At 34.0% G+C, this 12,170-nt stretch overlaps 2 protein-coding genes across 3 annotated transcripts in view; both read left to right on the plus strand.

Annotated features, from left to right (window-relative positions):
- Positions 1-1,068: 1,068 nt before the first annotated feature.
- LOC119085072 (interference hedgehog) overlaps positions 1,069-12,170 on the plus strand; it is a 68,666-nt gene continuing 57,564 nt past the window's right edge. For both annotated transcript variants that reach the window (XM_037195432.1, XM_037195348.1), the window contains exon 1: positions 1,069-1,474. The gene's annotated coding sequence lies outside the window, so the exon portion shown is untranslated. The remainder of the gene's footprint in view (positions 1,475-12,170) is intronic.
- LOC119085968 (nucleoside diphosphate kinase homolog 5-like) lies at positions 1,952-2,792 on the plus strand. The gene is made up of 2 exons (XM_037196530.1): positions 1,952-2,462; positions 2,521-2,792. The coding sequence occupies exons 1-2, from the start codon at positions 2,048-2,050 to the stop codon at positions 2,712-2,714; spliced, it is 609 nt and encodes a 202-aa protein (XP_037052425.1). The 5' UTR covers positions 1,952-2,047; the 3' UTR covers positions 2,715-2,792.

A 12,170-nucleotide genomic window follows, 5' to 3' on the forward strand; every position in this document is an offset into this window, starting at 1 on the left:
CATAGCAAACATTTTCCAGCAGATCATGGTATCAAGTCGAGTCCATCAGGATGTTTTCCACCTTCACTCGCGACTCCAGGTGGTTCCGAAATCGCTGGAACTCCTGCAGAAACTATATCTCTTTCGTTCAAAGAATGATGTCTCGGATGTCGACCTGATGCTTTTATACAGCTCAACCCATAATAACCATAAGAATCAACGATTTTGCCGTAGATGCTTCCAATTATAGTGATTTTACATATAAAATCATCACGGCGAGATCACATGAGGCAACGCACTTCAAGCAAAAGTGTTTCGAGGACAGCTGCCAAATAGAGTACTATTTTGTATGAAAAATGTTTACAGATTGTTTTACAGTGCCAAAATTTGTTCGGTACACTCGGTACCCAGGCTTCTTTCGCCGTTTTCGTTTCAGCAATATACGAATAGACTGATTCATCAATCAGCAAAATGAGCTGGGACCAAGCCATTTGATCTGCTTCCTTTTGCACACTAGTAGCCTCGCTCGTCAGTCCGTTTTCCACATATGACCATGCCTTCTTGCACGGTTTCAGTACTCTATTTTGAGTACCACTCATGCTTGAAGTGCGTTGCATGAGGTGATTTTTTGTATGAAATGCGTCGTTTTTATCGTCAACTATGTTGTGTCAGAAACTTCGTGACCTCTTATAGCCTTGGTATCTCATCGAAAGTACCTGTCCAATGAGGACGTGTGTCTATATCGAATGTAGCGGCCGTAAATCACGGACAAAAAGTTACCTTTTTTCTGCCTTCAAACCTTCATTCCCCCTGTATTATTAGCCATTTGACCGCATTTAAGCGAATAATGGTGAATAAAAGAAAGTGCTTGCTGCAATCTATGTTCAGTTTGGATCTAATTTCAATTTTCTTTCAGTGTTTCCATTGCAATAATGTCTACCGGCACAACTACCAATCCATTCATAAACACACAATGAACTTACCGAAATTTACTCTCTTCCACAATCTTTTCTCATTATACTCACTCTCCCATTCACTCTCTCAATTCATTATTTCTTTGCAGAGATCACATCTTAGAAGTGAACAGGCAGACAGACAGTTCATAATACAATTCGGTGAGCGTAGGTTATTCGGTTCGTGCGTTGTCGATTTATCTAAAATACACCTGTGAGACACTGTGACATTTTCAATTTATTTATTTTTTGTGTATCGAAATTCTATAAATAAAGTGGATCGTTTGTGATAAAGCCACATGATAAACGCATTGGCGTCATTTGCGAGTTCAATTTAATTTATTTATTATGGAAATGTTTGTATAATCTCGCGTTATTTGAAAGAATGGTTATGACCGCAATTCGTTCTGTGCTTTGTGTTAACAATATGATTAGTGCATCATTACTACCTTAAGAAGAATCTTTTATCAATACTAAACTGTGTGTATATCCATTGGGGGAGCTATTAAACGATTCTATCATTGGATTTTAAACATCTCAACGTAAGTTTTAGTCTTCCTAAGTTGACTTTATTCTTCGATTAAACTTGCAAGACACGGAACAACAAACGTTCGGTCTTCAATAAATAATTGTCGGTTGGAATTTCGTTTATTTCCAATCTACAAAACAGAGTTGAGTCTATTCTTACCATACCATTTTTGTTGTTGATCCGGTTTTTTTGCTTCTTCTCTCTTTGAAGTATTTTCATCTTATTTCGTGCGACCTGTGCATTCGGAGATAAACGGAATGAAGAGATGAAGTAACAAGTTGATGGATTCTACGTTTTTTTTGTTATTTACATTTCTCATATATTGACATGCGTGAATTTAGTTGATGGATTCTAGATAGTTCAGCCGATGTTTATTGTTTTTGATAGTTTGGAATTTTATCACAAAGGAAAACAGATGAGAGGATATTTTGACCTAAGAGAAAAAATGGATCTGTCTGAAGACCTTACGTCGTATGTGCCAACAGTAAAATAAAATGTGCAACCAAGCAATCCTGTCGCTTTAAATAAACGACAGATACAAAAAAATCCTTTCCAAAAAAACTTTAAAACGACAATTCCAATCATCATGCAGTCCATCGAACAAACGTTAGCAATAATCAAACCCAGTGGCATGCAATATCGCGAAGAAATTCTGCAGAAACTATTCAAAGCCCATTTCAAAATCATCGATACGAAAATATGCAAATTGAGTGCGGGCCAGGTATGCGAATTATTTAAAATCGACTGGTCGAACGATTGTTATGCAAAATTGGCCGAAGAGATGACATCGGGTCCAATACAAGCCATGTGCTTAGCGAAACCGAATGCTATCAAATCGTTTCTAGCGTTGTTCGGTCTCGAAAAGGGTGGTGAACGGAAGATATGGCCATGCAATGTAAAATCTTGTTTCGGTTCGATTGAAAATGACATATCGAACGGGTTGCACGGGAGTGAGAGTAGTGACTGCGCTCGATGGGAAATTCAATTCTTTTTTCCTGATAGTAAAATATGCATTTGTGAAGGTCGGTTCTGCACATTAATTCTGTTATTAACTTCCAGTTATTGTTACACCAATCCTGACGTCTGTGGACGATCAAAGAAATTATTTACATTCGTATGTTTACCCAAAATTATTCGATGGATTGTACGAAATTGCGAAGAAACGACCACACGAACCGATCATTGAACTTGCCCATTGGCTGTCCAATAATAACAATCCAAACAAACCGGCTATTTTGAAGAGCGATGACTGAATTTGAGTGCTCGTATGAGAAGCAATTAAAAATGATTCTTAAACCTGTCGCTTTCCGTCTTAAATTTCTACATTTTCCAATTTTTGACTTTGTCAAAGAATATTGGTTAGAGATATTTTTTTGCGTTCTATTATCGATTTCCATTTCAACCTTGAGATCTTTTAGCAAATACCAAACAGACATATACATTCAAGTCTGTCGACAGCAGGTGCTTCGCTAATTTATTATTTATCAAAGTTAACTTCTCACGGAAAGGTGTATCATCAGCTAACGTCAGCTACGAAAAAAATATGCAAAAGCGGGTTTATTCGGTCAAATGTATGTCAAGACTATAATGCCCAAACTAATGAAACAGTTAGATGTTAAGAAGATTCTATAAAAGTCATCTCGCGTCTTTCAGAGGTGATGTGATGTTCTGTAGAAAATTTAGTTTTTAATGGGAATGACGATATCAGCGTTGGATACATCAAACCGTTTTCCCACATTTCGGCATTTTGATCTGAAATGACATGCATGGGTTTCTCTTTATATTCTTCTATCAATTTGAACGCATTTTGATTGAAGGTATTGGATGTATTGAAGGAACTGAATTCGTTTATTTAAGATATTTATTTTCACTTTAGGTTCATTGATTGCTTATCATATTTTAAAGAATAAACAAGTGTTTCCGTTCAGACCTACCTACATTCTTACATTATTTATGATTTTACGATTTTCTGAGTTTTGTTCGTATATTCGTTAAGCCAAAGTCACAAAGTTATCAAAATAAACTTTGAGCAAAATCGACAAATTTGAGAATTGTCAATATCTTAAATTATTAGCGTTGCCAAATAACAAAAAAAAATAAGAGCCACAGAACGCAATAGAGCACTGCCGTCGGGGGAAAACTAGGTTGTGTAGTACGTTAACTTTCACGAATAAATTATTTTCACAACGCCGCTAAATCTTTGTTACCTTTTTCCTTATGAAAAACGTCAGTCCTCAGATAGTCCTTTTATCGTTAAAAAAACGAGGGCAAAACTAAGCGAGTAAATTTTGCAAACTCTGTCCCACCGACTTCTATTGGTGTCTATAGGCTCATCTATTGGCTTAATATTTGCTTCTATTGTCGCACTATTTCCTTCTATTAGAGTTCTATTTCCTTCTATTGGTCACCAATAGCAAACAGCACCTGTCCCAGTATCCACGCGTAGTTTCCCTCTCCATATAAAGAGAAACCCAATGTGAACGAAAACTTTATTTCAATTTGATCAAGCTCGCCGTGGTCTGAGGCTCAGACTCTGAGCTGATCACGTATATGGAAAATATTCCCTCAACCGTTCAGATTTGGATGCAAACTGCCTTCAAATGTCTCTTAACATGTTCGTTTAAAACTTAATGACTCGAATATGTACTCTTTGACACTTAAAACTTTCAAGAATCAAAATCTGTTCACGGGTAAAACCACGGCATTGTAAAATAAACCTGGCAGTACAATATAGCTCAACGAGAACTAGTGGCTACAATTAGAATAAATAAAAACGAATTGGGTGTCTTGTGACATTTCTATTATTCTAATGAGCAGTAAAATGTAGAACGAATTTTCTGAAAGAAATCATTATGAAGATAATATCACAACGGATTGTAAAACGTGTATGGCTATTCACATAACATACTGTAAATAGCAATTACAAAGCGTCTATTTAACCCGTGATTACTCATTGCACGTTCTGCATCTTGTTCGCAGTTTTTATTATCATTTTTTATTATGTCTCTTGTCGGTAAATATTTTGAAATTTTCGTAAGAAAACTGAATTTTTTTTTATTGTGTGACTTTTGTAAAGGTGATACTTGTTCTGCATTTGTAATTAAGTAACGTCGTGCACACACATCAAGTCTCAACGAATATCTTTCAATCTTTATAACTCGGCTAGTTTAACAGTGATCTTCAGACGTCTACATGGTCTACGTTTATGACTTTCATATTTTATTCTAGAAAATTTATTTTTCTTAGCTTTTTTATCCACTCAATTTCCTTGCTTCATAGTAAAGTCATATGTTGTCCTTAACAAATTGCTTTCTTTATTGACCTCTTAGAAACAACTAACACGTCACTGTTTAATCATATCAAATCTGTTACTTCGGTTTAATACGAAAAAAAATCTTTTACTTCATCTGGTTTAACTCATTCTTTGCTAGATATGCAGCACCAGCCACAGCTTTTAGGACACTTTGATTGTCTTTGTCGATTCGTTCCAAACGCTCCACTGAGGCTTACTTCTTTTTAAACAATCAGACAGTTCAAAATAGTCAATTGCAGCTACGTCTGTGAATTCATGCAATTAAATGTTCCGGAATGTTTTTGAAATGGAAAATACACAATAGCTTATGCCATGCAATGCATGGCCCATGCATGCATGTACAGTACACCTTTATTTGACATTTTATCAAACAATGAAAGTAAAACAGCTCGTGCTACTTAAACAATTTGTTGGTTGTTCAAAACATCCGAAAATCGTCTGGAATTATGCTAATGAATCTGTTAAATTGTTTCCTAAAAAATGTTACTTTATCGCAAGATATGATCAGCGGTTACGATAAACTGTACACAGTAACCAATATAAAATGTAAATGTTTGTTTTCAACAGTTAGAGGCAGTGAAATTTCAGCATAAATTTGGTTCAGATGTTTTTCAGCTGATCCACACAAACTGTTTACACGTGCGGTGCTACCACGGGCGTGCGTGTAGCAGCTTCAAACTAACAGTTTCGACAGTGTGGATCAGTTTAAAAACAACTGAAGCGAATTTATGCTGAAATTTCATTGACCTTGACTGTGTGGTAGGCTTATAATTCCTAAATTCTAACAAATCTTTAAAATTCGAAATTTTGAGGTTAATGAAAAATTTTGGGAAATATTTCTAAAAATTTCTAGAAATTCTTTAGAATTCGTAAAAGTTCCTAGAAAGTTCTTAGAATTCTTAAAAATTGCTGAAAAAAATCTAAAAAATAGGATCTGTATGGAATCGCAATCTTATGAAACCTGTGTGGATTCCAGGACTAAGCAAAATAATTTACGTTTTCAGTTTGCTTCTCGAGCCAATAAAGTTCCGTGACACTACACTTTATATCGTTCGTATTACATTAATTTAAAACATCATTGGCATGTCGTCTGTACCCATGGATATAAAAACAAAACTTTATCCAGCAAATAAATTATCTTTGATCTTAAAACTCAGACACAATCTCTTGCATAACTAAACGAAATAATTTTTTTGTTTTTTCATTCTTGTCCATTTGTACTTATTAAGACTATATGGTTCTTATGGAACAATAAATGGAAAAAAAATATAAGATCGTGACGTGATGCACAAGTATACAGCATACACGAGAGATATATTGTACATGGAAATAAAAACTTCTTAAGCAAATTACGCATTCAATTTAGAAAAATATACGTAAAAAACAAGGAGTTCTAAGATACTACAACAACAATAACAACAAAAACCGTAGCCATAGCCAACGAGCTAAAATAATATATATAAACAACACACTAAAAAAAGTAAATTTGAAAGAAATAAAAAAAATAAATAAAGATGTCTGACATCGACCGAAAGTTTAAAAAAAAAATGAAGAAGAACTATCTTGAAAGTAAATAAAATTCGTCTGCGCCAACGTTTTCGTTATTTATTCAAACAAAAAACAAAAATTCTGGTCCGGGAAAAATGAATAATTCACGTAAAATGAGGTAACACACTGCTCTTACAATATATACACTTAGTTATGTTACTAAAAGTGTTAAGTTTAATGTGATGTTGAGTAAATTTAGAATATTAATTCATGTTTCCTACTTATGTATGTAGTGTAGTTTCAGCTAATCAACAAGTTGTTTCTATCATCATGTTATAGATGTTTATTTGTATGATTAATTAGGGAAATGTAATTGGTTTTTTCGTCTTAAATTAATGGACGGTGAAATGATTGCAATGAGTGCTTTATTTCTTCGTGTAAAAGCAGTTCGTTCACAACTAGGACAAACATATTTTTATTGCACGTTCAAGGATGTGGACTAGTCTACTCTTTGGACCTCTTCAACTACATATCTTGAGAGCAATTAAAATGTTTGAGCCTTTATTGTTGAGTTATGGTTGAGTTATGGTCGGTTCATATTTTGGTCGACTTTTTCGTGTTTGTAAAGTAGGTTAATCAGATACGGTAAGATCCAGCCCCTCCACTACTCATAATTATTGGATATCATTGGTCCATTTCCTAGAGTTTTTCGCGTAAACTCACATACATGTCCTGTTTTATTTAGTATATTCTCGTTGTGACTCGAGATCGGTAATCCAACAATCCGAATCGATATGCGGGCTAACGCGTTTGGAATGAAAAGAACTATTGAAATTGTTCGATAGAAAGAAAATAACAAGAAAATTAAATCATCTAAAAATGATGGGAAAATCATGCCACAAGATTATCAATAATCAATGTCGAACATCACCAGAAAACTTAAATCTCTATTTATACACTTAGAGAAATGTGTCTTCCGATTTGCGAGCTACTGCCTTACATCCACTTTTTCGTTGAACAAAACACAAACTAGATTTGCTGCCTTCTTGATGACTACGCACGATCGATACGGTACGAAATACTGAAACATAACAATTTAAGTTTCTTTAAAGAAATATTTAAACTTTAGGAAACATTAAGGTATTCAACGAGTGGACTCCTAGAAAATCTACGTTAGAAACGTTTCTCCTTTTAAACAAATTTCACAAGTTCAATTCACTTTTTTTTGGTTTTCTTAGACCGAAAGCACACAAGCAATTTTGCGTTGATGGGATCGACAATAATGGTGCGTTTCCCATTGTTTAGCCTGTGATGAATATCGAATTACAATGGAAAACGCAGCATACTGGTCGATCCCATCAATGCAAAATTGTTCTTGTGTTTTCCGCCTTCGGCTTTGAAGTACTTGATCTCGTAAATACGTAACATGCTTGTGGTGATTTTTATTTTAATTGAAACAGCGAACCCAGCTGACCCTATGTGCCTTAGCCATTCCATGAGGAATTATTATAAGCAATTTTTTTAAGACAAGATAAGCTTTCTTCGTAAGATTTTCGTATAGTACGGCTAGCCGAAACAAATCTAGGGAAACGTTTACACAGTTTTTTAGCTCTGCGCTGAATCTAAAGGGTCCATTAGGACATCTAAAAATTAAAAAGGTTACGAAAATTCTTTTTGTGCATCGGACAACTGAAATAAGACATATTTTGCCTTGATTTTTCGTTAAGTGTTTCGTCAGTGTTTCCCGAACGATACATCGTGCGGGAAAAACATTATTTTGCATATTCCTCTTTTAATAGCTCTACACCCTAATAATGTGCACAATGTTTACTAAATCTAATGCTTGTAGATCCAAGATGCAGAAAAAAAGAATCGAAATAAAGAAATGTTTCCCAGCTGTAGTATCTGCAGCTAAGTATTGTCGACTGTGGCTTCCTATCAGAAATTCTACAATCGGAATTAATATCTTAAACGCTGCGACTCTTAAGAGCAACTGCGTTGATCCGTTTTCCGAGCAGTTGATGTTCCATAGGAAATTAAAACTGAAAATGTAATTATTTAACCATTAATTGTGATAAATTATATTTTAAAGCAGATCTTGTGTGTCGCTCCATCACATTGTTCACCACCCAAACATATAATTCAAACGATCAAGTTGAAGAATTTAAATAAACCGGCAATTATTCGGTTCCCATTTTCTTCTTCAAAATTCGAAAGACTCTTTAACAGCACAAGATTTATTACAGGTAAATGGTATTTTGTATTTTGACAATGGTTGTTGCTTTTTTTTCTGGTTTTATAAAATGGTAATAAGGAAAGGAAACAATATTACTATCATAGCCGCGCCACGTAACACATATATTCATTCCCACCACTAAAACACGTTGAAATTATTCATATTATACGCACCTCTATCTCTATATATTCCGTCCTTAATTATATATTTATTTAACTCTTTTTCTTTCTGAAAAACTGTTGAACAGAAATAGAAGACACAGAAAAAAGCAACCGAAACAACCATCGAGACAAGATTAGTTTTTTTTTTTATATGATTCGTTTCAATGTTTGGAAGTCATTTTTTATTTTCTATTATCTTTAAGTGATTCTAGACGAGACAACACGTCGTGAAGAGATGTGTGTTAAATACCTCCACTTAATTAATTCCGTAGGAAATCACACGCATATTTTTGCGCCAAGGGCCAGTTGTTCACTTCATAAATTAGAGAGCCGAGAGAAGAAAAAAAAAAACGATACGAAAAATTGTTGATATTTTGAATGTTTTCACAACATGGTGATAAAGAAGCGTCGTTTGCAACACTATGTGATATTAATGTGGCTTAAATTATGTGTTTTTATCAAGTTTATTATTGCTCCGGCTTATAATATATTTGATGAGTGTTTTCTCGTTGGAAAAGTGTCTTGTGATTTATGAACTCACACCGTTTCTGTACATATAATCTACAAATCGGCGTGTGTCTTCTTCCGATATGTTGTAACACGCGAATAAATATCGTTTAACAAAACGAAATGTTTAAATTAACGAAAATCTTTCTAATCTTTTTTGATTGGCTTTTGTGTGTTTTTTCTTTTGGTTTTGTTTTATTTCTCTGTGTACTAAATTCTCGTTTGCTGATTTGCTGTTATGATTAATTAAACAGTTGGCATATTAAAATGGGTTGATTGGAATGTTGGTCCGGTTAGCCGATCGTCTTTCATTTTTTTTATCGTTTTGTTTGTTAGGTGGTTTGTTTTATACCCAGCTAATGATGATGCGAAAATTGGAATTAACACTTTGATTTTGTGGTATTATGGTTGGCTGTTTGTTATCGAAACGTCGTTAATTAAAAATTCAAAGTAATTTAAAAGATGTTTTTGATATGTGTGGTGATCATTTATTATATGTTCAACAAATTTATTGAAATTTATCGTTTCGTTGACATTTATGGTGAGTTTATCTGATTATCGTCGAAAGGTTAAAGTATTCAACAACCAATATTGTCGGTCAGTGCGTGATAGTATTTGATTTGGAATTTGTTAATAGTATTTAATTAGGCAGTCCTTAAAATAATAATTATCTGTTCACAGATGGAAAGGATATAACCTTATCAACGAATGGAAATTCCAGGCCAATTTTCCAAAATCTATCGATTTATCTTAAACGCCTCCATTATTCATGTCAAAATAATATGAAAATGAGTGTATTTGAATCCGTTTTTAAAATCGTCATTTCCTCCGCGATGATATATCTGATAGTTTATATTCATTGACCCTAATAACTCAAGTCTGTTACTTCCTTTGATTTAAAAATCTTCAGATTAATAGCAAATCTTTTACTTCATTAGTTTATCATAGATTTTTCATTATATAGGATCGCATTACCCAGAGTTCACCGTTTCTTTTTGTTGTAACTGTCAAGAACAGATGGCATATGCCAGATCGATACCAACCCTTTGGAATCTCAACAATTTCGAGATTCGTTACCTCTAAAATGCAGAGTTTTTTTAATAGAAAAATAGCTTTTGTGCTCGTGGTATACGACCATAATTTGCAATGAAAGTTTAGAACAGGTATGGTCGATCGGCGAATTCGTCTCACATTTTATGTCAAAATAATATGAAAATGAGTGCGTTTCAGTACGAAAATCAAAACAATAGACCATACCGGTTTTACACTTTCATTGATAATTTGGACTCAGATTTGACAGTTGTGTATGTGTGCCTAAGGCCCTAAGCAGTTGCGATAAATATATGTATGTGAGAGGGTGAGGTGCTTTATATTATACAAAATCTATGCATTTTGGTGGGATACTTCAGAACAATTTTCTGCTTAGAATAACGTTTGAGGTTTCACGTCGATGATTTGACTGCAATCGGACTATAACTTCCTCCGTTGTCTAAAACATGACAGGGGCTGTTATTGGGAATTTTATTTGCTAAAAAATTGGCGAAATTAGACACTTTCACCGAAAATGCACCGAAAAATTTTCTCGTTCAAACAAAAACCAGAATCGAAATAGCGCCCAAAATTCAAAGTCGGCCACTGTCAGCAAAATTTTGGTAAATTCCGGTAATTTTCAGTAATTTCAGTAAATTCAATTCTTAACAATAGACCCTCTAACACTATCGACATTTTACATCAGCGATCACGGGACAGTTCATCCGATTCGCCATACTGATGGGTTGGCTAGGTAAAATGAATAGAACCTGTTTCAAATCGTTTCAATCCGACGGAGTTAGTTTCGTAGCCGTATTGAAGCGATACTATCGATACAAAAAATGTGTGTTTCTTAACAACTTCCATGAAAAAATATTCAAAATCGGAATGTTTGACACAAATTTTGATTTATTGTTTCTAGCTAAGCTTCCGGAAATATAAAGCAACAAACACAAACCGATTCTTCGTAAATAAACCATTCTGCTAATTAGTAAATTGGGATTAACACTTTGATTTCGTGATAAAAATTTGTTTAAATTGGAAAACGTTAATTATGGATGCTAAGTAATTTTAGTGTTTTTCTTCTTCGTTGTCCCCTCTGATTTGATCATTAATTACAGAAACATAAAAAATCATTTTCATTATATTGCTTCGTTGGACACTTGTAAAGGTTAAGGTATCGTAGAGTCGTGTTGGCTTTTTTTTTTCGGTTGACATTGGTGGACAGATGAAACTGTGACTCATCAAAATAAAATAAAAAAGAATTTAAAAATAAATCACTGTCTTTGGGTTGTTATAATTCAAAACGGGAAGGCAGTAACTGTAGGTCGATGTTAGCTAGCTGCAATAACAGTCTACCATTTAACGAAAAAAAAATCTTTAAATTTTATATGTGAGCGACATTAAATATTGTTCGTTCTGTGAATGCAGACGTTTTAGCTCTGACAGTATAAAGAAACGAATATTTTCAAATCAAAATTCATTATGGTAACATCCTGAAATTTCTGTAATATTTCATCATTAAGTAGGTAGAAAACTAATGCTCCGCCGTCAGACTTTTGTGAATAAAGAGAACATTTCGTTTAAAAAAAAATGAATGAAAGGAAAAGGACAGTCGTACACCCTGCGTAAAGTTTATGGAATTTTATCGGAATATCAATAGAGCTTATACCTGTACCGAAACGTTCAACCTATTTGTTTTCGGTACCAAAATGTAAGGGGCGATTTATCGTGCTACATTTTTCGTTCTTATTATTTTTTTGCACTTTTTGTATCACCACCGATGTCAACATTTTTGTTAGCTATTAACAATCTAGTTTCTATTGTAGCACCAAATAACACGTCTGGTTGACAAAACATATAAATCATAGGATCATTTTTCGACCTATTCCACGAATAAATACGCATTGTTACACAGATTGTACACGTTTCCTTAATTATTCTATGTAAACGCTGGACTCGTGTTAGTTTGAAA

Source organism: Bradysia coprophila, chromosome II (genome assembly GCF_014529535.1).
Source record: "Bradysia coprophila strain Holo2 chromosome II, BU_Bcop_v1, whole genome shotgun sequence".
NCBI classification, from domain to species: domain Eukaryota; kingdom Metazoa; phylum Arthropoda; class Insecta; order Diptera; family Sciaridae; genus Bradysia; species Bradysia coprophila.

What these genes read in the sequence shown, in the direction of transcription:
- LOC119085968 (XM_037196530.1), top strand. Translation starts at nt 2,048, where the DNA reads ATGCAGTCCATCGAACAAACGTTAGCAATAATCAAACCCAGTGGCATG. An exon ending in TCAATTCTTTTTTCCTGATA is followed by an intron (nt 2,463 to 2,520) that starts GTAAAATATGCA and finishes ATTAACTTCCAG; the next exon opens with TTATTGTTACACCAATCCTG.